General features: G+C 51.0%; 1 protein-coding gene across 2 annotated transcripts in view; it reads left to right on the top strand.

The window, feature by feature from the left end:
- The window catches only part of PLPP4 (phospholipid phosphatase 4), a 102,223-nt gene that overhangs the window by 50,525 nt on the left and 28,467 nt on the right, over window positions 1–23,231 (top strand). The window contains exons 3-5 of one of the 2 annotated variants that reach the window (XM_090279585.1): window positions 1,378–1,468; window positions 6,919–6,982; window positions 8,690–8,814. The exons of the other annotated variant lie outside the window; for it this stretch is intronic. Coding sequence (XP_090135711.1) covers window positions 1,378–1,468; window positions 6,919–6,982; window positions 8,690–8,814 — 280 coding nt within the window. The remainder of the gene's footprint in view (window positions 1–1,377; window positions 1,469–6,918; window positions 6,983–8,689; window positions 8,815–23,231) is intronic. 2 annotated transcript variants of the gene reach the window in all.

The raw sequence follows: 23,231 nt of genomic DNA, 5'->3' as shown, positions 1-23,231 counted from the left end.
GCTCTTAGCCCCCCGCCGCCTCCTTCCGAGGACGCTCCGTGGGACAAGACTTTCTTGTTTGATGGTTAAACAACCAGGTCTCTCAGGGCCACAGCTGAGAGGGAAGCTCATCAAGCTCTTTATGATCACTGTGGTCAGAAAGAAACCAGGGGATGAAGAGAGGGCTTCTCGTGTCTCATGAACTGTCCCCGAAGACTAGTCCCAGAGTGGGGTCCCCAAGATGCTGGGAGCTCTGGTGGTCTGGCTGTAGTAACTATGGAGCGTGTGTTCAGATGGACGAGTTCTGTTCTCACAAAAGCAGCTGTAGCTGTGCTTCAGTCCCACGAGGAGGCCCCTCTCCCCAAAGGGACGCTGCATGCGGACACAGGCGGAGACCTCTGGAAGTGTGAGTGGTAGGGATCGATAGTTAATCACGTCTCCAGCCCTCCCACTCCCGGCTGTGGGGCCAGCGGTGGGTTTGTGAGCTCTTCAGCTCCTCCTGATAGCGCTGTTATCCTGAGATGTTATTATCCTAAGGAAGGCACATAAATGTCTTTTTCTTGGTTGTTGGAATGTCACAGACAGCTTCCTAATTATAGGATGCTGAATAACGACCAGGTACGGGAGGCAGAAGACCTGGTCTCCAATGCCTGCCTTCTCCTCACCAGGTGTGTGTCCTCAGGCACACTGCGTTCCCAGCCTGGCAGAGAGGGTCACGGAGCCATGACGAGGCGTGAGAGCCCAGTACCTGATGGGACCTGAGCGTGGGTCCTGCCTCGTGGCTGGCTCTGTGATGCGTGGCTTGCTTGCATCTGAATCCTACCTGCTCGGTTCATTAAGCAGTCTTTGCGCTTCTGTGTGCTTTGGGTCTGGGAAGCAAAGGGGGTGGAGGAAAGGCGGAAGAGAAACCTCATGCAAACAGACTGCTCTCTGCTTTGCCGAAGAAATGAATATTCAGCAAAGGAGCACCAAGAGGGAATGAGCTGATTGATTGACTGGAAGCATGTCCCACATGCTCCTGTGTCGCCCCAGAGCTGGGGGTGGGGGCTGGGCCAGGGGCTCTTCCACCCTTCTGCCAGGAAGGACGTGACGGGGCTTCCTGGCAAAAATGAGTCATCACGACGATAGACTATTCTTTTCTGTTTCAGCGGCCACCACTTTAAACATGGCTCCCAGGAATTGCAAATCAATTAAAACCTGCAATCAGACCTCCAATTTTTCAAGTCCGTGGCATCTCTAAGTATAGAAATAAATCCTCCTTCTTTGTTTGAGGTCGCGAGTGCTCAGTAAGAGCATTCGACTAGTGAGTTTAAATGAAGCTAACGGGAACTAATGATCAATCAGCTCTCCGATGGCCAGCCGCCGTCCTCATCAGGGATTATGTGTTATTTCTTCCAGGCGATTTCTTTCCTCACGCCCCTGGCTGTTATTTGTGTGGTGAAAATTATCCGGCGGACAGACAAGACGGAAATCAAGGAAGCCTTCTTAGGTAGAGTATCCACAGTTCCTGTCTTAGGGGACGGGGATGGACTGACATAGAGATCACTCGGTTTAAAAAATCTCAGCTGCACCCAGCTGATGTTTCTCTCAGTCAAATTAAGCTTGGGAGCAACAAGACGAGATGCTCCACAGCCCGCGGGAGCTCCCAGGCACAGGTCAGAAGTGGCAACTTCTGCAGCTGCTGCGGTCGCTGTCCTTGGTGCTGAATGTCGGTGTCCGCGCCCCTGGCGGGGATCTGTGCTGCTTGGGCACAGACGCTGGGTAGCTCTTGGCCGGACGGGAAAGCAAACCTGAAACGCTGTCACCACGGACGGTCCTGTCTCACATCCGTGCGCCCACTGCGTAGGCAGGGGAGAAACCAGCCGCCACACAGCCCCCGACCGATTGCCATCGGCTGGAGGCAGAGATGGGTAGAAGCAGGTGGGACGTAAAGCAGAAATGAGAAACCAGCTCCATAAACTCATCTTCAGCGTAGGGACATCTTGGCCGTTAGGCGGTTGCGACTGTGGCAGGAAAGCTACAGGCTTTGCCATTATAACGGCGTTGTTATAAATTCTCCCCAGGCTGAGCCATAGCTACGTGTGACCCCTGTGTGACATTTGTGGGCTTCGGATCGGTTTCTGATCTGTGCATTAACCAAACGCTGAGTAAATGACCATTTTAAGAGAAGACCAAAACTAGTTGGCTTACTTAGCAACCCAAATAAACTTCCCCTGGCCAGGGTTTCAGCTTTCTGATTATTAGGAAAACTGAATTGTGTTTGTTTTTTGACATCACACATAAAAGGTACCCAAATGCTCACACAGATTTTGCCGTTGGTATGTTATATGGACTCAACGTTCAGTCAGGTAGTAAATCTGAAAACAGGCGATTCCTCACTAAAGGATACATTTGTGAATTATTGGGCTTTGAGGAAATGAAAATGTAGCCAAGTATGGCCCTGTTTTTCTTGGAAAGGGTGTGAGGTTGAGGGTGAAGGCCACGTACACAGAGCGTTAGGGGCTTTCTGCTCTGAGGCAGGACAGGAACCATTCCTTATACAACCAGACGCCGGTTAGGCTCTGTCTAGTGGTGAAGAACAGAATCCCTCTCAGATGCGCTCAGATACAGGGCTATACAAGCCACCTCAGAGACATCCAAGAACAGGGGGAGAGGGACAGAGGAGCCTCGTGGGGACGGGAGTGAGGGAGCCGCGCAGTGAGGGTGGAGACTCCCCCTCAGCTCACGGCCGCTGCTCTTTGTGATGTGTCTTCCCCGTGAGCACACTTTCTGCCCCTTTCTCCTGTCTGACATCCTTTCTGCTGCCTGCACCTCTGGTTGGCATGAGGCTTGGCCGTGGTGGGCACTCCTGCCCCTGCACACATGCCTATTCAGCTCCATCGCCCACCCCTCCAAGTCCCACGGCAGCCCATGGGTCAGCCTTTCCACGCAGAGACTCTGCCTCCACTCATGTCTCAAGCCCCGACCCAGAAGCCACGAGTCTCCGGCCAGCCTGTAAGTGGCCTCCCTCAGGCCAGGAGAGTGCCCCATGCTGCCCATCTGTGATCTCAGGGTCCGGTGACCTCACGGTCCCAGTCTCCTCAGCCGGTGGCAGAAAGGCCAGTTTTTCCAACAGGGGCATCAGCGCCCCCCCATCCCCCCCACATGGCTGCGGCAGCTCGGGCCGTGTTTGGGCAGAGAGCACCGTGGTCCCCGAATGTCCTGTGGGGAGCACTCTCAGGTGGCCTGGTAACTGACCGCCGGCCTTTGAAGTCTGGCTGCTGTTACAGCTGTAAGTGGCTCACCACTGCTTTCTCTCGACTTGTTCATTCTCAACGAAATCTCCCTTGGGTAACATCTCCCAAGGGCACCGCATACCCTGCCTCCTGCACACGCACAGAGAAGGTGGAGCTTCTGGATGTTCCGTTTGCCTAGATGAGCGAGAGCCTGTCCCGCAGAAATGACCAAGAGCCTCCCATTGTGCCCATTAAACAAAAATCCCTTCGTTTAGGAAGCCTTAGAAATAGGGGGTAGAGCGATGATCTTTAAGAAGCAAGGACACACGCACACAAATAAAATAAAATGCAAGGACAGAAAACGAGCTAAAGCTTTTCCCCTGTTACCTGGAAGTCAGGGCTTTCTCAGCCAGGGGGACTTAGCGCTCAGCCCCTTCTCGGCCCAGGCATCTCTGCAGACCTGGACACCCCGAGCACCCCTTAGCGGCGTGTCCACAGCGGGCACCTCTGTGCACCTGCTGTTGGGCAGGAGAAGCGGGGCTCGGCCCGTGCAACCATCAGGCTCTACGGGAGGCAGGCGGGGAACAGCCAGGTCTGTGTAACAGAGAACCCTGCTGTGGAAGGAAGGTGCTGAATCCCAGCAGCAGCCAAAGTCGCGACTGAAGTCCTCTGGGCCACTGGCATGCTTATTAAGCAATAGTGTCCTCAGCATAGGCCACTTGCAGGCCAGCTCACTCGACACACGGCTCTGAATTTTATTACCAGACACAGTCTGGTTTGTCTTTCCAGCCTCCCTCAAGCCGCAGCGCTCTGGGATGCGGTAAACACAGCGCTTATGAACCAGACCCACGGGGTCATGATCAGTCAGCAAGCACCCCCTGATTGGGGTCGTTCATGTCCTGCTTGGCCAGCCTTTCATGCATCTGAACTCCGCCCAGCCTCCTCTCCGGCATCCGTGAGCGGCCCCATACTGATGCCTCGGGAGCTGTGCTCTTCAGATGGAAATAGTAATTGGTTCAGTTTACTTCCAGAATGCCGACCACTCTCAGTATTGTCACTCCAGACCCCCACTCCTCTCTGTCTCCTTTTGGATCAGAGAGCGAAGCTGCCAGCTGTTGGTGGGTATGTCACGTGCCCACGTTTTCTAGCCGAGCTACTGGGATCTTCTCAAAGGGCTCCGTGGTGCCTCAAGGGGCCCAGCTCGTGCAGAGGGGGCGGTGGATGTGGTGTCCCCGATGATGGAGCGGTGCTGGAGCTCCCAAGGGCACTGGAAGATCAGCTAGTGATGGTGGTTCCCGGAGACCTTTCCTCTGCTAAAGGCCACGGTAGGACCAGCATAAGAAGTGTGATCCCGCTGGGAAACAGCAGTGAGCCCGCTGGGCCGGCCCTCATGGGGAAGACCCCAGTCGTGTCTGGGCTGACTCACAGCCTGCTCATTGTCATGGCTCCGGGAGGACACAGCAGCGAAGGCAGCCCAGGGAATCCACCCTCTCCTCTGCGAAGGAGGCCTCTCAGCGGGGCTCCGAGTCTGTGAGAGAGACGGGAGGCCAGCATTTTAGGAAGGAGGGGTCAGCGCGTGCAGAGTGTAATCAGAGGCTTTCTCCGAGTCCCACACTCTTGGTTTTGATGTTTACGCCCAGGGGTGTGCCTGGGGCTTACATGGTGGTGCCAGGCTGCTGACTCACAGCGCCCCGGTGGCCCGTCTCCCTTCGCCACCATGCAGAGATAGGGCAGTGTTCCCCATCGCATACTTGGTGATATGTTTCCTCTTGACAAATCTGAACGGTCCCTCCCGTTCTCCCTGCTTCCCACGACCTGTTAAAAGCAGGTTGGTTTTCCATTGTGTAAACGCACCACTGCTTTTCTTATTCACTCACCTGCTGAGGGGCACCTGGGCTGCTTCCAGATAGATCCTGGCGATGGCAGATAACGCTGCTGTGAGCAGAGGGGTGCATGTGTTCTTTTCAATCAGTGTTTTGGGATCCTTAGGAAATAATCCCAGAAGTGGGATCACTGGGTCATAGTTTTAAAATATTTTTGAGGAAGCTCCATCCTGTTTCCCACACTCGCTGCACTAGTCTGCATTCCCACCAACAGTGCATGAAGGTTCCCGTTTCTCCACATCCTCACCAGCCCCTGTTGTTCGTAGATTTATCGGTGGTAGCCATTCCAACAGGTGTGATTTGTAGATTTATTGATGGTAGCCATTTGAACAGGGGTGAGGGGATCTACTACTCAGCCAGAAAAAAGAAGGAAGTCTTACCTTTTGCAACAGCATGGATGGACCTAGAGGGTGTTAGGCCACGTGAAATAAGCCAGCCAGAGAAAGACAGATATTATGTGACGTCACTTGTATGTGGAATGTAATGGACAAAACAAACCAACAAAATAGGAACAGACTCGTAGATACAGGGAACAGGCTGACAGCTGTCAGAGGGGAAGGCATAAAGGCTGGGGGCCTGGGTGAACTGGGTGAAAGGATTAAGCAAAAAACATAATAAAAATCCTAGACACAGACAACAGTGTGGTGATCACCAGAGGGTAAGGGGGGTAAAGGAGCCTTACACGGTGACAGAAGGAGCCTTGACTCTTGGCGGTGCACACACAGTATGATATACCGGTGATGTATTATAAAATCATACACCTGAAACGTATGTGATTTTATTACCCAATGTCACCCCAAGAGACTGAATAAAAATCTGTTTTGAGAAAGCAGGTAGGTTTTCTCCCCGTGTCTGTGGCCGGTGCCCCTGGTGACCGTGCTGGTCACTCCACAGCGCTTCCCACTTGCAGAATGACACAGCCATCTCCCTCAATGACCGTGAATTGCTCTAGGCAGCTCTTTCCCCCCAAATGTCCCCGACGCTGCTATTTCCCTGCATAAATCGCAGCTGGTATCGAATCATTAGTATTCGCCAAAGGGGAGTGGCAGCTCCCAGCTTTGTCAGCACAGCGATGGAGCGGGCACCTACAGGTTCTCAACGGCGTGTGCCCGGCATCTGACCTTCCATCGTGCTGACTTGCTTTCGGTGCAGTGGCAGCTCAGTGACACACGCCACTCGCACCTTTACAATGATCGGTATTCCATCCATCAAAGTCCTTCCGAGGTGCTTGCAGAAAGCCCCAGGCTGTATATTTTAAAGTACTGTGTTCTGGAAGTTCCCGTGGTTTTTATGTGGCAAAAAGCGCCACTGGGGCCGATCTTCTCAAAACCCAGCAAGGTCCAGGGGCTCCGCACCTTCTCAGGAACGGCGACCTGCCGTTGGCAGGTGATGGGTCAGCAGAGATAATCGCCAAATGAGCACGTCCCAGTTTGCAGAAGGGTTCCAGCAGCAGCTCTGAGCTCTAAGAAGGTTGTCGGACGACAGTTAGAAAGTCCGTGTTTCTTGCTCCCAGCAAAAGACATCCCACATGCAGCCGTGTTAAATCAGCTCCTATAGGGCCAGAGCATGATGGTGGGTGGCCTCCTCTCCAATGTTGAAAATTTCAGTCAAGGAAGAGAGAGACATTTCATGTCAGAGGGACTTGGAATTTAATGAGTCACTCTCCAAAGTCCCTCCCTACTTATAGTTGACTCTATGGCCACCCAGACTTCCTTCAGTGTTTAAAAGTATTGGCTCCTGGTTCTACGGTCATAAATTAAATAGTAGTATGATGAAGCGGGTGATGATTTTGCTGCGTGAGCCAGCTGGTTACTTTTCTGTCTGTTGGTTTTGTTTTGTAGCGGTGTCCTTGGCTCTGGCTTTGAATGGAGTCTGCACCAACACGATTAAGTTAATAGTGGGAAGGTAAGTTCCAAAAGGAAACCATCGCTGACTTAGACGCACAAGGTCCCCTGTGTAGAAACCTCGGCCGCAGGACACTGCATGGGACAGTTTGAAGTGCTTCTGATGTTTCCTTAGATTGTTGTCCTTCTGGGGCTTTTGTCCTCAGCACAGATCTTTTTATTTCCTCTTAGAATTTTGAAGTCACTGTTTCAGAAAGCAGGAGATGAAGAGTAGAGAAGGATTCACTGACTATACTTCCTTGCGGGTCAAGCCCAGCTGCTGGCCTTTCCCATCCATCCTGTGACCCAGGGCCTCCCTCATCAGATGCCCACTCACTTGTCAGTGTTGCCCCCACCCCCACGTTAAATAAGGTTGCTTATCCTTTTCAGGATAAGAAGCATGGATTGGCATTTGAGTGTCGGCTTTGGCACATTTCTCTTACCCTCCTGGGAAGTGAGTTCTGTTCTCCGTTTATCTTGCCTTCTCCCCCGACTGCTCTGGGAGTGAGCTGCCCTCTGCAGAGGAGAACAAAGACCTGACCTTGAGACCTGACTCGGGCCCTGGCCAGGTGCTGGCCTTGGGCAGGTTGCCTCCCCTCTCAGGACCAAGGGGGCGGAAGAAGGACACAGATCGGGCAGTTCATGACCTGGTGCTGCGGAGTTCTCCCGCAGTCCATGCTTAGAGCTGCTGGGGGCCCCGATAAAATGCTGATTCTCAGGCCTTGTCTGCGCTGAGGTTTTGGTTCAGTAGGTGAATAACTTACCCTTGCATCTTGGATAGATTACTGAAATTGATTATTGATACGTTATCGACAGATTATTATTAGGCCTAGATCCCAGAGCTGAGGGGACTAGAGAGCCAGCATGTGGGAACTGTGACCCAATATTTGTGCAGAAAAGGGGCCCTACATCTGCAGCAGTGGCTGCGCCTTAACGGGGCCGGGCCTTCAGCAAAAAGGAGTTGAACTGATGAGGCGTGATCGGCCATCGGCCATCACACACCGATGTGAAAGTCCTCACCTGAATGAGGCAGAAAAGCAGGGTGAGGTATGGAGGTGCAGGAATCCAGCCATGGGTGTCCAGAGCTGCTCTTTACCACTTACAGGTTGTGTGTGACCTTGGACAGCGGTGTAAGCTTCTGTAGCCTTCATTTTTGTACGTGTAAAAGGAAACACGTCCCGGGGTCTGCCTCAGAGCACGTGTGCCGTGCTTAGCTGTGTCCGGTCCCCAGCAAGTACTCAGTGTAGCCATGACTGTGGCTGGAGGCGTGACCCCACCCCCACCCCCCGTCAGGTCTCTCCCAGATCACTGGGTGGCCACCTGGCCGTCCGAATCCAAGATAAAGGGGCAGAGCAGCCTGGAGTCTCGGATCCTGGAAGCAGCCTCTGCCCAGCAGGGCCCGAGGCAGAGGCAGGCGCTACCTGCGACCTCGCCAGCTGAGCTCAGGTTCTGCTGTAGGTCGTTAACCCTCAGGCCCTCACCTTTGGGTAGGCATCGACCTTCCCCTTTTACCGGTGTGCAGACACGACCTTCCCCAGGTCAGAAAACGAGTCAGTGGCAGAGCAGGAGTGCCAGGAGGCTAAGCTTTCCCCGGGACTCTCGGTGCGGTGGGGCGCTCAGGGGCCGGTGGCAGAAGGAGCTGGGGACGACAGGGAGCGGTGGGGGTCGGCGCGGGGCTCGTTTGTGACGGCAGCGTTTTATATTGAAAATGTCATGGTGTCTTTTGTAGACCTCGCCCCGATTTCTTTTACCGCTGCTTTCCAGATGGAGTGATGAACTCGGAAATGCACTGCACGGGCGACCCCGACCTGGTGTCTGAGGGCCGCAAAAGCTTCCCCAGCATCCACTCCTCCTGTAAGTGCCCTGCTGGGAGCTGCGGTCCCCTGGCCTGCTTCCTCGGGGGCTCAGGGCGAGGGACAGATGTCGGCCAGGAGTGCCGGGCACAGCTCGCCTTTCCCCACTGTAGGGTCACCGGCGTACAAACAGGATCTTCAGCTGGAAGGGACAAGTCTGAATGAGGCGCTGGTGTGTACAAAGCATTGGGTGTGCTGGCTTGGCGAGCTCAGGAGGGTGTAACAGGTGACACATCACCCTGTGTCCATATGATTCAGGAACTTGACCTTGCCTGGAAATTAACCATGCTTGCTGGGACCTTCTGCCTGTTAGCTCAGTGTTCACTGTAGTTTATTCCTTCAGTGAAGGTGCTCTGTGTGTGTGTGTGTGTGTGTGTGTCTGCGTGTGCCAATAGATGGCATATAAATGCATACATACATACCTACGCACAGTAAGTATAATCTGATTACAGATATTGAGGCGGGGACCAGCCTTCAGGCCAAGGCTAAATAACATGGATGAGGCGCAGCGTGGTGTCACAGAGAGAACACGGTCTTTGATGTGTGGCGATTCCTGGCTCTGCCAGGTGTTAGCGCCCTGACTCTTCTCTCTGTGACTCAGGTCCTGCTGGGGAAGATGGGAATGGCCATGCACCCAGTACTGGCGGGCTGAGCATTAGAATAAGTCACGAGGACCGCCGACATTTCTGGATAGGTGCTGCACCTAAATGTTATAGTGCATTATCTTATTTAATCTGCTCATCGCATGTGAAGTACTTAGCAGGGCGTTTTCAATAAACGGTAGTTATCCATGTTCCTGTTTATTACCAGGGCTGAGGTTTCCAGCGTATCCTGGCTCAGGCATTCCATCAATGCTTATTAAAGGACTTCGGTGCTGGGCGCTGGGGACACCAGAGTAAATAAGCTGCATCGTGTGTGCCGGGGAGTTCACAGGCTGCGGCAGACTGTATGTGTGTGTTGGTGACTCTGGGGTGATGGGGGGAGAACTACCCCCACAGGGGACTGTGGGAAAGGTCAGGCTAATGTCATGATCCGAAACCTTGATTCCCTAAGACTGGTCATGTTTACCCTTGGCAAGTGTGTTACCTTAATCCCTTCTCTGTGTGTGTGTGTGTGTTTTTTTTTTCCTAAGTACCTAAGACAAACCCTGCTAGTGGCTCAATCAAGGAATAGAAGCTAGAAGCCCTTCCCTGCCCAGTGGTTGTTGGGCATTTTGCTCAGGGCCTTTGGAAGCCAGAGCCTGTCAACAATATCCAGGTGCCAGGTGCTCTGAGTGGGGATGGCCCTTAACCTACACAGCAGCCCTGCCAGGTCGGGGTGTCCCCATTTTATACACAGGGACAGTGAGGCTCAGACAGACTCAGTAACGTGTCCAAGGACACTTAGTGGATCCTCACGCCAGCCTCTAATGTGACAGTATCTTGGGCATTTGGTGATGAAGTACGATGAAGTATTTACAGTCCATGTTCATTTCAGTAAAGAACTCCTTTTCTCCTCTAGTTTGTGGGAGACTGTTGAGGGCCGAGAGGCAGCCAGCGGGAGCAGTGCCCGCTGCACTGAGACATGGCCACGTCCTTATCCTCAGGGCTTCCAGCGCTGGCGTCGGCTAGAGGGCCTGGGAATGGAGCTCACTTGGTCCGGTTCACACCGGCTCTCCATCTCTGTCCTTGGGGGGGGTCGCTCAAGGCCTCTGTTGTTTTAGGGCGCGTGCTGGCCTCCTAAAGACTTGGTGCTGAGCTTTCAGAGGCTTCCAACACTCAGAGCAGCATGAAGTGCAACCCTCTGGGAAAACCTTAGCCTGGCTTTCGAGTGGTCGACCGAGTACTGCGGCACAGTTTCGTGCCGCTGCTGCATTTGAACTTGGGAAGGAGATAGCTCTCCCGTGGACAGCTCAAGCTGGAAGGCTGCTGGACTGCAGAGATTAGAGGGGCAGCCCCCCCCCCCAATATTAATTTTCCATGCACAGCCTCCTTGCATACCAAAAGCTTTTCCTGTTAGGGCTGCCCGCCAGCTGCCTTGTCAATGCATGGCCAGTGTCCCGTCCATGCTAGACAAGCTTTTTGACAGAGGCTACTACTATCTTTTGCTTAAGATGCTACTTAAAATATTACAGATTGTTACTGCTTGGCAAACACCATATCCTGTCTCTTCTCTAGGCTTTGATGGTGGTATTTTCTTCTGCTCTGTTTTTTTTTATTTTTATTTTTTTATGACAGGTCAGTGATTGCCTTGCAGGAAATGTTTTCTGGATTCTAACAGAGCGTTAACAGGAAGCCTGGTGGCTGGTGTGACTCTCCCTCCGAGGAGGCAGTGGGCCTCAGGGGGGTGACCTCTGTGGACTCTCACTCTGATATACACACTCTTTCTCCCTCCGGTAAATCGGTTTTGCAGGCTGTATCTGAGTGAGTGGCCACAGCCGTTCTGGACGAGGGGTCTCGGGAGACAGACTCCCCGTGCTGGGCACACACAGGCTTGCTTTTGCTCTGCTTACAGCGAACTGGGGCCTGGAGGGTCCCTGATGTCCACACAGCACGCGGGAGAGCAGCTGGTTTCCTTTGACCTTAAGATCGAACAGTGATTTGTTTTTGAAACAAGAGATCTAGTTCTTAATCTATCATAAGCAGTTCAACTGCGCTCCCCTGGACGCTTGGCCAACTATCCACGAACAGCTGTCCCCGTGGTGGCCGTCTCATGGGACTGGCTCGGTCAGGTGGCCTGCGTCACCCTTGACTGCAGAAGCAGAGACCACAGTTTCAGAGCACGAGGGATTTCCTTCAGACAGTTTTTGGGACGCTTGGGATTTAAAGTGGGGAAATGTCGTGTAGCTGTGAAAAGGGATTTATCTTTCATTGCATAATTTCAGCATTTGCATGTTCCCCTTCCAAAAAAAGGATAGATTTGAGAACGGAAGATAGAAAATCATGAATTATCAATGCCAGTTGGGCTCTTAAGGAATTTCTTTCCTGTAAAAATGGTGGGAATGGCCCTGTTGCCCACGGGTTGGCAAGCAGCAGCACGTGGGCCAGACTCGCTGGCTGCTTGTTTTTATAAATAAAGTTTTATTGGAGCCGAGAGACGCCCATCTGTTTACATGTGGCCGATGGAGGTGCTCGCTTGATAAGAACAGAGTTGAGTAGCGAAAGAGACATGGCCCGCAGAACGGAAAGCGGGTGGCCCGTGTTCCAAACACATAGTATTAAAAAGCATTACTTTGGGGGTTGGAGTTGGGGGGTGGTGAATAGATGGAGCACAGAGGTTTAGGGAAGTGAAGATACTCTCTGTGGTCCTATAATGATGGACACATGTCTCTGTATGTTTGTCGAACCCCGTAGATCGCATACACCACCACGAGTGAACCCTAAGTTAAACTACGGACTCTGGGTGACCATGATGTGTCAGAGTGGGTCTGTCAGTTGTAGCAAACGGGGGTGGGGGTGTTGACAGCGGGAGGCAGGTGTGGGAGCAGCAGGTGTGTGGGCCAGCCCTGTACCTCCTTCGTTCTGCTGTGAACTGATGTAAGAACAGAGTCGCTCCGAGGACCATTGAGACGCAGCGCGTGTCTTGGGAAAATCAGGAAGCGGGGTGGTCAGGGCTCCGCCTTTCCAGGAGAGAAGGGGCTGCTTTTATACGGGGAGAGCACAGGGCGGGATGTTTTTTGTGAGCCTTGTCAGCGGGCTGGCCTTCTGGCCCCTGTGGGGTGTGAAGGGCTGATCAAAACAGGGCGTGGCTTCAGCCTGACACACGGCAGCCGCAGGCGGGGTGAGGGGTCGTGTAGTCTGGGGTCCGGAGATGTCCCCTAAAACTGCTGTGATAAACAAAAAGCAGGTCTAAAGCAAGACCAATGCACTTAAGTTGTGCATGTAGCTGTTTCCTTTTAAAACAACTCCATTGCAGTATAAAGATTGGACATTTGTAGGATAATCAGTCCTTGTGGGATATATCTTTTAAGGCAGTGGTTCCCAACCTCCCTAATGCCGCGACCCTTTAACACAGCTCCTCATGCTGTGGCGACCCCCAACCATAACATTATTTGCGTTGCTACTTCATAACTGTCATTTGGCTACTGTTATGAATCGTCATGTAAATATCTGCTATGTAGGATGGATTTTCATTGTTACAAACTGAACATAACTAAAGCATAGTGATGAATCACAATAACAGTATGTAATTATATATGTGTTTTCCGATGGTCTTAGGCGACCCCTGTGAAAGGGTCGTTCGACCCCCAAAGGGGTCGCGCCCCAAGGGTTGAGAACCGCTATTTTAAGTGATAAACTCGAGTACTTACTGTTTTGTGCACACTGGCTATCACTTGGGGTGAGTCAGGCATGGTCCTCGTCTTCTTTAGGGAAAGGACAGATACCAGGCGCTTTAACTGTGCTCTGGGGTTGGGGAGCTGAGACTTCCAGTGAGGGGGCAGGGGACAGCCTCCAGGAAGACAAACCCTTTCTTCCGTTATTTCCCAGGAGAGCACATTGAGCTGTATGTTTTGAGATGTTTACGTCTGAAGCGTCTTCATTCTTTAGCTGGGTATAGATTTCTAGGTTGCAAATCGTGTCTGAGCAGGATTCTAGTTTTCCGAGCATTTGCGAGAAGCCTGCTGGGACGCCTTTCCTTTGTGCTGTCCTCCTCCTCTCTGTGGGGCCTCCTAGGATCCTTTCTCTACCTCTGGTCCTCTGACGTTCCCCAGTGCTGGGCCTTTTTCTGGGGTTCTTTGCCTGTGTTGTTCTGGCCGCCCAGTGGGCCCTTTAAATGTGGAGCTTTGTGTTCCTTCCCCCTGTATTCTGTTTCTTTTCTCTGGATCCTGTGTTAGATAGACGTTGAATCTCCTGGATGGATCGTATCTTTTTATTTCCCATTGTCTACTTCATTTGTTTGTTTGTTTTTCATCTCTCCAGGACACTGAAAAAATTTTATTTACCAACCCTTCCCTTAAATTTTATTATGATTTACACACACACACACACACACACACACACACACACACACACACATTTTTAGAGAGAGAGAAAAACCCTCAATGTGAGAGAGAAATATTGATCGGTTGCCTCCTGTACACGCCCCGTCCGGGGATCGAACCCACAACCTAGGCGTGTGCCCTGATCGGGAATCAAACCTGCGACTTTTCAGTGTACCAGATGCTGCTGCAACCCACTGAGGACACCGACTGATTTTTATATTTTTAATTTCCAACAGCTCTTTCCTGAACTCTGATTTTTAAAAAATCACGCTGTTCTTGTTTTCATGGGTGCACTGTCTCTTTCCTCTCTTTGTTTGCAGGCTCCCTCAGCCCCCCACCTTCTGTTTATTTGCGTCTGCCTTTCATTGCTTACCTGGGGACCCGCCGCTGTCCGTTCTTATTTAAGGTGGAACCGCTGCAGCTGACTGGGCAGCGCTCACTCATTGGGCTTCACTGTGGGATGCGTGGGGTTACCCCGGCTCTCACGGGCTGGCTCTGAGCCTCAGCATCTGCCCCTTACCTTGAGGCTATTAGATTCCACAGGAGGAGCCCCCCAGGCTCCCGCCGGTGTCCGTGAGCCTGGCATTCTGGGAGCCTTGCAGGAGGGGCGTGGGTGCGCACGGATCACTTTGCAGACTGTCCCTAACTCCCCCTGCTTTCGGTTTTGCAGCCCTGTTCCCTGCTGGCCCGCTTTTCCCAGGTCCAGGGCCTCGTGTTAAACCTCCTGTGTTCTTCAAGAGGTAGGGAGGCCTGGGTTCCTATTTGCTGGTTGGGGTGGTGACCTGGAGAGCAGAACTGACCTTTACAGGGGCTTTGCACCCACCTCCCTGTTTCCTGTCCCCTGCAGTACCTGGTGCCTCCCGTTCAAAGCTGTGCAGGGTCCCACCTGGAGGAGGGTGGTCCCCACCCCGCCCCCCAGCACCATGCTTTGCAGACACGGCACACGCTCCTTCCCTGTCTCTGTGAGTCAGTGTCGCTCTGCCATTTGCTTATCGTCTTCCTGTGTTGCGATTTGGAGTTAAGGTTCTTCCATTTGAGAGAGAATGTATCTTCCTGTTGGCAAAGTCAGAGTTCTCCAGAGGGACAGAGCCGATAGGATGTGTGTGTAGAGGGGGGGGGTGGGGATGGAAGGGAGAGTTATTTTAAAGCATTGCATCCCATGATTATGGGGTCTGGCAAATCGGACATCTGTAGGGTCAGGCCAGTAAGGCAGGAAACTCAGATTAGGGGTTGATGTTGCGGTCCTAAGTCCGAAGTCTTCGGCGCAGGCCAGCAGGCTGGGAACTCAAGCAGGCTTTCTGGGTTGCATGCAGTCTGGAGGTGGGATTCTTTATTTGGGAAAGCTCCGTCTTTGCTCTTAAGGCATTCTGCTGATTGGACGAGGCCCGCCCACTGTATGCAGGGCGAGTTCCTTTACTTAAAGCCAACTGAGAGTAAATCCTCATCCTGTCTGAAATGCCCCTTTGCAGCAACGTCTAGACTGGTTCTGACCGAAGAGCTGAGCACCATGGCCTAGCCAAGCTGACACAGAGACGTAGCCATTATCCCGTTGTTCCTGCCTTTGCTGTGATTTTTTTAAAAACTATTTATTTATTTATTTATTTATTTATTTATTTATGTAGAGGGGAAAGGAGAAAGAGAGGGAGAGAAACATCACTGTGTGGTCACCTCTCACTCGCGCCCCCAACTGGGGACCTGACGTGCAACCGAGTCATGTGCCCTGACTGGGGATCGAACCTGCGACACTTGAATCACAGGCCGATGCTCAATCCACTGAGTCACAGCAGCCAGGGCTTTGCTATGATTTTAAAATCAGAAATACCTTCGTTGCAGAGGTACCATCTGTTAGAAGGTTCTTGTCCTTCCTTGGTGTCTCTTTGATGACAGAGTCCTTACAAATGGAGTGCATACACCGAAGGGTCTTTTCAAACATAATATCTGGGAGTTCACTTTTTCTGAACAAATCTAAGTAGGTTCTAACTATGGATTGAGAAATATATGGGAGAAATCGATCACTTATGTATTAAATTCATCCAACTCTCCAAGTTCCTGGTCTGAATAAACAGAATATTTTTAGAAATGAATTCTGTTTAATTAATCAAAATACTCTTCCTCAAAGACTTGGCTATTTGATTTCTGTGGGGAGAAAAATCAGGCTGGGATTAAAGGTTATAATTAAAGTCTAGTACCTTTTTATTTCTATCTTTCTGAACTTTTTATTATAAAAAATTTAGACAGAAATCTAACAAATATACATGCTCCAGATACAACAGCTGCCGCTCTGGCTCCCTAGTTTTCTTCATTTCCTACCAACATTCAATAACGATGGTGAGTTTTTAAAAAATTATTTTAACACTTTAAGGTAAGATGTACGACAAACTGCGTAAATCACTTAGTCCTGACACACAGAGAACACCATGTAACCCCTATTCTTACCCCAGTGTAGCCCCAGAAAGTCCCTTAATGGCTATTTCCAGTCTGTCTTCATCCCCTTAAGACAGCCACTGTACAGGGTTTTTTTCCTTTAACTTTAGATTTACAGTGGGGTGTGTGTGTGTGTGTGTGTGTGTGTGTGTGTGTGTGTGTGTGTGTCTAGCAGCTTCTATTCAGTTTAGCAGTCTTAAAAGTTTTCTGTTGTTACAAGTAAACAAGGTTTGTCCGCAAACTATCCATCCATGTAATATGAAAAATCAAGATATTTATTGAAGAAGATACAAGAAACACGATACACAGGACAGTGATGCCTCAGTCCCCTTCCAAGCAGGCACCTTGGGACTTCACACAGTTCTCCCAGTCACCATCAGCTGCCCCATCATATTTTCCTGAATCTCATCGATGATCTGATATCTCTTCCCTTTCAAAGGTGATTTAGTTTTGGGAGAAGCCAGAAGTCGCAGGGCACCAAATCTGGGCTGTAGGGGGGCTGAGTCACCTGGGTGATTGGATGTTTCGCCAAAAGCTGCACGAGATGTGATGCGTGAGTGGGCGTGTTGTCGTGATGAAGCTGCCCGTCACCAGGTGCCCACAGCGGCGGCCTCTGAGTCATCTGAATAGTTTCCGCAGAGCAAAGTTCAAGCTTAATGCAAAATATGATGCAGATTCATTGCTCTAATGGTTCACTCATTTTGAATGCGACGGCCACACAGTGCACATGCTCACTCAACGGCATCTACTGCCCCCACTGACCAGTACAGTGATGTCATCACTGTTCATACATGCGCACTCCAGTCCCCTCACCTTGGCTGCCAGGTTGTATCGATGTCCCGCAAACCGTTATTATATTAATAATGGCTGGACTTTTTCCGGACAGACCACGTGTATCAGTGATTTCTCTTTATTGCTGAAGTGTATTTCATGGTAATAAATATTCCACAAATTGCTTATCTCTTCTCCTTTTGAGAAACATCTGGAATGTTCCCAGTTTTTTCAATTGTTAGTAAAGCCGCTGTGAATATTTGTGTTCAGTTCTTTGTGAGGACTCTGTTGTCCCTTACCTGGGCTGAATATCTGTGAGTGTCATCGCTGGCTGAAACATTAGGCATGTGTCTAACATTAGAAGAAACTGTTTATCGGCTCATGCATGCTTATAATTGTTAGGTATTCTTGATATTTTGGCCCTTCTGTCATTATGAAACACTTTCTGCTCATCACTTCATCTGTTCCTATTTCACGTAATGACTTCTTGTGGATGCAAAGTCCATGAGCTGAACAACTGTGAAACATTTTCATAACAGATCTTATTCTTGCTCCTTGGTGGTAGAATGTACTTGAGCAGTAAAGGAGATGTTAGAGAGAGAGCTATTTTTGTGGGTTCCTTTTACTGCTGTTTCAAACCATTGATTTTTTTTCTTTAGTTTCTTTTTTTATTTTTATTGTTTTTCTGTTACAATTGTCCCACTTTTTCCCTCATTGCTACCCCTCACCCAGCCCACCCCTTCTCCCACGGTCCATCCCAACCCTGTTGTCCATGTTCGTGGGTCATTTATATTAGTTCCTTGGCTAAACCCTTCCCCTACTTACCTCCCTCCCTCCCTCCCCCCTCCCGCCTGATAACTGTTACTCTGTTTCTTGTTCAGTTTGCTCATTTGTTTGTGTTGCTCATTAGTCTCCTGTGACAGCATAAGGTATTTTTCTTTCGTCGCCTGGCTTCTTTCGCTAAGCATAATTCTCTCTAGTTCCATCCATGTTGTTGCAAATTGACTTTTAACTCAGCCTTCCAATTGCAGCCCAAAGATCATTCAAGGTATTACGTGTGTTCTAAAAATAAAAATTCAGATGACCACATGTCCTCTGTAATAGACATCTTCTGGGATACGGAGATGAATGGATTGATTTATGGGTGGAAGGAAGTAGAAAAATCAATCCATCTATCACTCACGAGCCAACAGTGTTTTCCCGAGACCCTTCTCTGCGGCAGTCGTCCGGGTCCTGAGGCAGGCGCCCGTCCTCAAGCTGGGTGCTGCCATAGAAACGTGGCCCTTTGGGTTCAGGACCACGAGGCCCTTCCTCTGTGTTTGCTGAGTTTTCTCTGGTGTGCACGTCTGAGAGCCAGTGTGGTTTCTCTTTCCCCTTCGGGACAGAACCCACGAGCATACACAAGTTATTCCCATTGGGGTCTCCACAGCGACCGTTTCATCCCAGGCCTGCTTCCTGATGCCTCCCAGTGGGTGAGGGCCCCCCTCTCCTGCCTCTCTTGGCCTCTGCTTGGAAAATGCAAAGTCATTTTAACGTTAGCTGGAGCCAACTTAATTAGGAAGTGAAACCTGCTGAAGGAGAATGAAACAGATCGTCCACAGCCAAGTCTGTGTGGTCTTTGGACGGTTCAGACCGATGCTTCTTTCCTCCCATCAGCTTCTGGAGTCTGCCAATTAGTGCTAAATAGCACCTTCCTCTTACGCCAGCAGTGGATCTGGCGCTGGGGATGCAGAAGCAGAGAGAGCTCTTCCAGCTTCTGAAGAGTCTGACGTTCTAGAAGGATGCTGTCAGCTCCCTCCACAGCTCACAAGTCTGCCGTGGCTTTCAGCACACCTAAAGGAGAGCCAGTCCAGTCTCTTCAGCACAGTCTTCAAGCCTCGCCTGCTCTGACCCCTGCCGCCTCGTCAGCCTCCTGTCCCTGCCCCCCACCCCCTTGCTTCCAGCATTCCAGGCACCCTGTCTTTTTGACTATCATGCCAATGGCTAACACTGAAAATGAGTCAAGGTCTGTGTTAATGGCTTTAAAGGATTTATCCTACTTAACCCTCCACACACCTATGGGGTCAGTACTGTTACTAGTCCTCTCATCCACATGAGGAAACTGAGGCTTAGGGAGATTAATAATTTGCCCCAATGTCACACAGCCAGCATGTCGCAGAGCTGGCATTTATTCCCAGATCATGTGACTCTAGAACCCCAACTCTTTTTTAAAAAACGTATTTGTTTGTTTGTTTATTTTTAAAGACAGGGAGAGAAACATCAGTGTGGTTGCCGCTCACTTCCGCCCCCAACTGGGGACCTGACGTGCAGCCTAGTCATGTGCCCTGACTGGGAATCGAACCAGCGACACTTGGCTCGCAGGCTGAAGCCAGAACCCCAGCTCTTGATTTCAGAGCCAACTCTTGACAGCTCTCACAAGATGAGATAGTCTTATTCTTTTCTTTCTCTTCCCTGGCCTTTGAACTTGCCCTTCTCCCATACTTCTCACATCCTGGCAGAACCCCGTCCATGTTCCCTCAGCAGTTACTGTGTCATGAATGAACCCTTACCCTGTCCCCTACTGCAGCCGCAGCCAATAGTTAAGGGCGGGAGGGGTTGGTGTATAAGTGCCCAGCTCCCTTGTCCCTTAGGTGGGGCAAATCTGAGCTATGTATTTCATCCTGTCTCCTGAAGCTCCCCAGCGGGATCGAGCTCCTGCTGCCCACAGTGGTAACTTGCTGATGTCATCTGCATCTCAGACCTGCTGGTCTTTCCTGGGATCATTGTCCTGATCGATGACTTGCACTTGAATCCATGTCAGGGTCTCATCCTGAGGGAACCCAAACTAGCACATGGCGGTGGCTCATCCTGCTCATTCCCTGAGTTTCAGCCTCAATAGGGCCTCCTTAAAGAAGCCGTCGTGAATGGCCTGCATTTTCCTCCTGTGTGATTCTCGCCGTGGCTCTCAGTTGAGTCTGTGATCATCTTTACATGCTGGCTGGTTTTCCGTCTGCTTCTGCCTTGAGCCCTCTGCTCCGTGACGACAGGAACCTTGACTGTCCTAGGACAGCGTGTTCCGCGTGCCCAGCGCAGTGCATGACTCATTCTCAGCGCCCTTCCCCAAATATTGATTGCACTCATTGATTCCTGAGCATCATTGAGTAAAGACGTAACTAAAGCTACAGTTATGCCGTCCCTGTGTGATCAGGACCTCAAATTCACCATTGATGCTGGTGTCTCAGACCATCTTCCTGGGCTTAGAGTAAGAGAGAGACCTGAGCTGTCAGGACAGGGTGGTCAGCTCTCCTGCTGATCAGCAGGGTCATCTAATGGCAGACTCTTGCTCGCTCAGTCTTCTCTTCGCCTTTTAGAAGACGAAGGGATATGGATGGGATAGAGCTTCATGACTCACTTTGAGTTATAGAATTCTGTGGTCTCTTCGAGCCTCGGTTTCTTCAGCTTTATAAGAGGTTTTAACAATACCTACCAAAGCAAAGATGCTGTTTGACAGAGATTGAGAATTGAAAGGGATCCAAGGTGCAAAGCCCCTTGCAGTGTGCCAGGCACATAGTAGGTGCTTCGTGCGTGCTGGGTTCCCTCTCCACCTCCTCTGGCAGAGCTGGGGAATCCTGCCGATGACCAGAAAGACCAAGGTGACACTGTGAGTTAGGGTCCGTCCTTCCTGGAAGCCTGGGTGGGACATGGGGACTGGGGACTTGAAGGAAGAGAGACAGACTAGCTTCTTGATTCCAGAGCTGTAACGTTCTTTGAATCTTTTAAAAAAATAAGTAGACATTTTGAGAAGTGAAAAGTTCTGTGGGGGCCTCTTTATGCTTATTTCTACCAATAAACGAATTCAGTTTCAGGCCACAGGTGGGTCTCATAGGATTATCTTCTTCAGTTTTCTGGGTCATGAGAAACTGTACACTTTTTCATCCAAAAGAAAAGAAGGGAGAAAGGAAGGAAGGAAAGGAAGGAGGGAGAAGGAAGGAGAGAGGGAGAGAGGGGAGGAGGGAGGGAGAGAGGGAGGCAGGCAGTCAAAGGAAAGGAAAGCCCCTGCTTTCTTTATAGTTCATGTACCAACTAGACGCTCGGTGGGGTTTGGCTCCAGCCAAGTCTCTCAGATCCCACGGTGATTAGTAACCTTGGAAAAAATATGGCTCCTACTTTTTGTCCTTTGCTAATACGTCCTTTTGGTCAAATGGTCACTTATATTGACTTGAGTATTATTTACCACACCTGACAAATAAAACCAGATTCCATTTATTTTCTTTCACAAATATTCTCTCCGGAAGAGAAGAGAAGCGGGCCGGCACTAGCTGCCTCTGGAGAGAGTCCGTGTCTCCGCGGCCCCGTCCTGGGACCCGAGGGGTCGTCTGCGGCTGTGACGAGGCTTCAGCTGCTGGGACGGCTGAGAGCTGAGACCAGCGAGCTGTTGCCTCGTGTTTCACAGTCGGCCTTTGCTTTGCACGGCGTCGTGGGTGGGATTCCCGGTCCTCCGTGGGGGCTTTAAGAAGCATTCATTTGCTCGTTTCTTTAGCGATTCGGTCATTTATTCACCACGGTTCTCTGGGCGTGGTGCAGGAGCAGACGGGCGAGTGACACGGGCGTGGCCTGTCCTGGCAGCGTTTGCAGGGCAGGGCCACCGCGAGCTGGTGCAGCGCTTAGGCCCCGTGGGAACGGGCTCCCCTCCCCCAGCCCTGCAGCCCAGGTACGGGGCACGGGGTACGGAGGGCAGCCTTCCTCGTCGGCGGGCCGCCCTTGGGCAGCGGGTGCTCTTGGCAGCTCTGAGGGACAGCAGTGGACAGGAACAAATAATTACTCCAATGGCCGTTTAGTTACAATTTTGACATGGACTGCAGCAAACATGTATAATATGTAATAATTAAGTGGTGTCTCGTGCATAATCGGAGGCATCTGGGACAATTAATTCTGAAGGAAATGGAGCCAAGACCGGGCAGAGGGGGCGAGAGCGTTTCTGACCGGAAGAGCCCCGGGCGCACCTGCCCCTCCGCCGTGGTGGGTGGGGAGCGGAGGGCCGGGGCACGCAGGCCCTTCCATGGCTTGTGGAGTTCCGGCCTGACGGCCATGAGCGCTCATTTATTTCTCCTTTCTCCATATAGTCATGCCTGCAAATTGTTGGATGTCCCAAGAATGCCACTCGAAGACCTAGCAGGGGACTAAATAGGATATATTTGCTTTTATAATCATTAGATTGCCCTATATAATTAAAATTAGTTTTCGTCCAAGAACCTACCTATACTGATACGATAGTGAAAGGAGAATTTTTTTTTCTAATTTATTTATTTGTTTGTTTGTTTATTTATTTGTAGAGAGAGGGGAAAGGAGAAAGAGAGGGAGAGAAACATCACCGTGTGGTTGCCTCTCACTCACGCCCCCAACTGGGGACCTGACGTGCAACCGAGTCATGTGCCCTGACTGGGAATCGAACCAGCGACACTTGGTTTGCAGGCCGACGCTCAATCCACTAAGCCACAGCAGCCGGGGCCTGTGAAAGGAGAATTCTTTTCAGACACAGGCAGACCTGAGTTTGGCCTGGCTCGGTTACTTAGTAATGATGCGATCTCAGGCAAGGCGCGTCCTGACTTTGTACCTCAATTTTCTCATCTGGAAACAGGAGTGCTAACTGACCCCCATCTTCCAAGTGACGGCAGCGTGGGAAATTAAATGAGGTAATTTAGTGCCATTCCACCGTGAACTCTGATCGGAAAAGCCTGGGCGCTGTCCCCTGGGGCAGACAGAGAGCAAGGGCGGAAACCTGTGAGACAGGCCTCTGTTTGATGGACAGGTGTCTGCTGGAAGAGGTGGGCGTCTATCTGGCTGTGTTTGTTTCTAACTCAGCAGGAGAGCAGGCTGCAGATGTGCCTCTCAAGTTTCGTTCCCTAAGGAAAGGGATGCGTCTGACTGTTCCATCCTCGTCGTTTCCTTCCTGGCGTGTGCTTTGCCGTGAGGGCTGCGTGGCGTAGTCAGTCAACATGTTCCTTCTGTGTTGTGTTGCTTTTCACAGTAGTAATTTGATTCTAAGAGCAGATCTAGATAGTGTCTTCCAGTTTCTTTTTTCCCAAAGGAAAAGTAAAAGAACTGAAGATATGTATTTTCTAGGCACAGCTTGCTGTCCATTTAAGAATCACGGCGTGCCATTTAGATCGTTCCGAATGCCAGCGTATGCGTCACCGAGCCCTCTCTTGACTCGGCCTCTGGGCTTGGCCACGTTCAAGAGCTCAGCATGGCGCTCTTGCCTGCCAGCCTCCGGCTTAGACGCG

The sequence above is a fragment of the Furipterus horrens genome, unplaced genomic scaffold (genome assembly GCF_987537825.1).
Source record: "Furipterus horrens unplaced genomic scaffold, mFurHor1.1.pri manual_scaffold_5, whole genome shotgun sequence".
In the NCBI taxonomy this organism is placed as follows: Eukaryota; Metazoa; Chordata; class Mammalia; order Chiroptera; family Furipteridae; genus Furipterus; species Furipterus horrens.
This window is presented reverse-complemented; position numbering and strand designations above follow the sequence as displayed.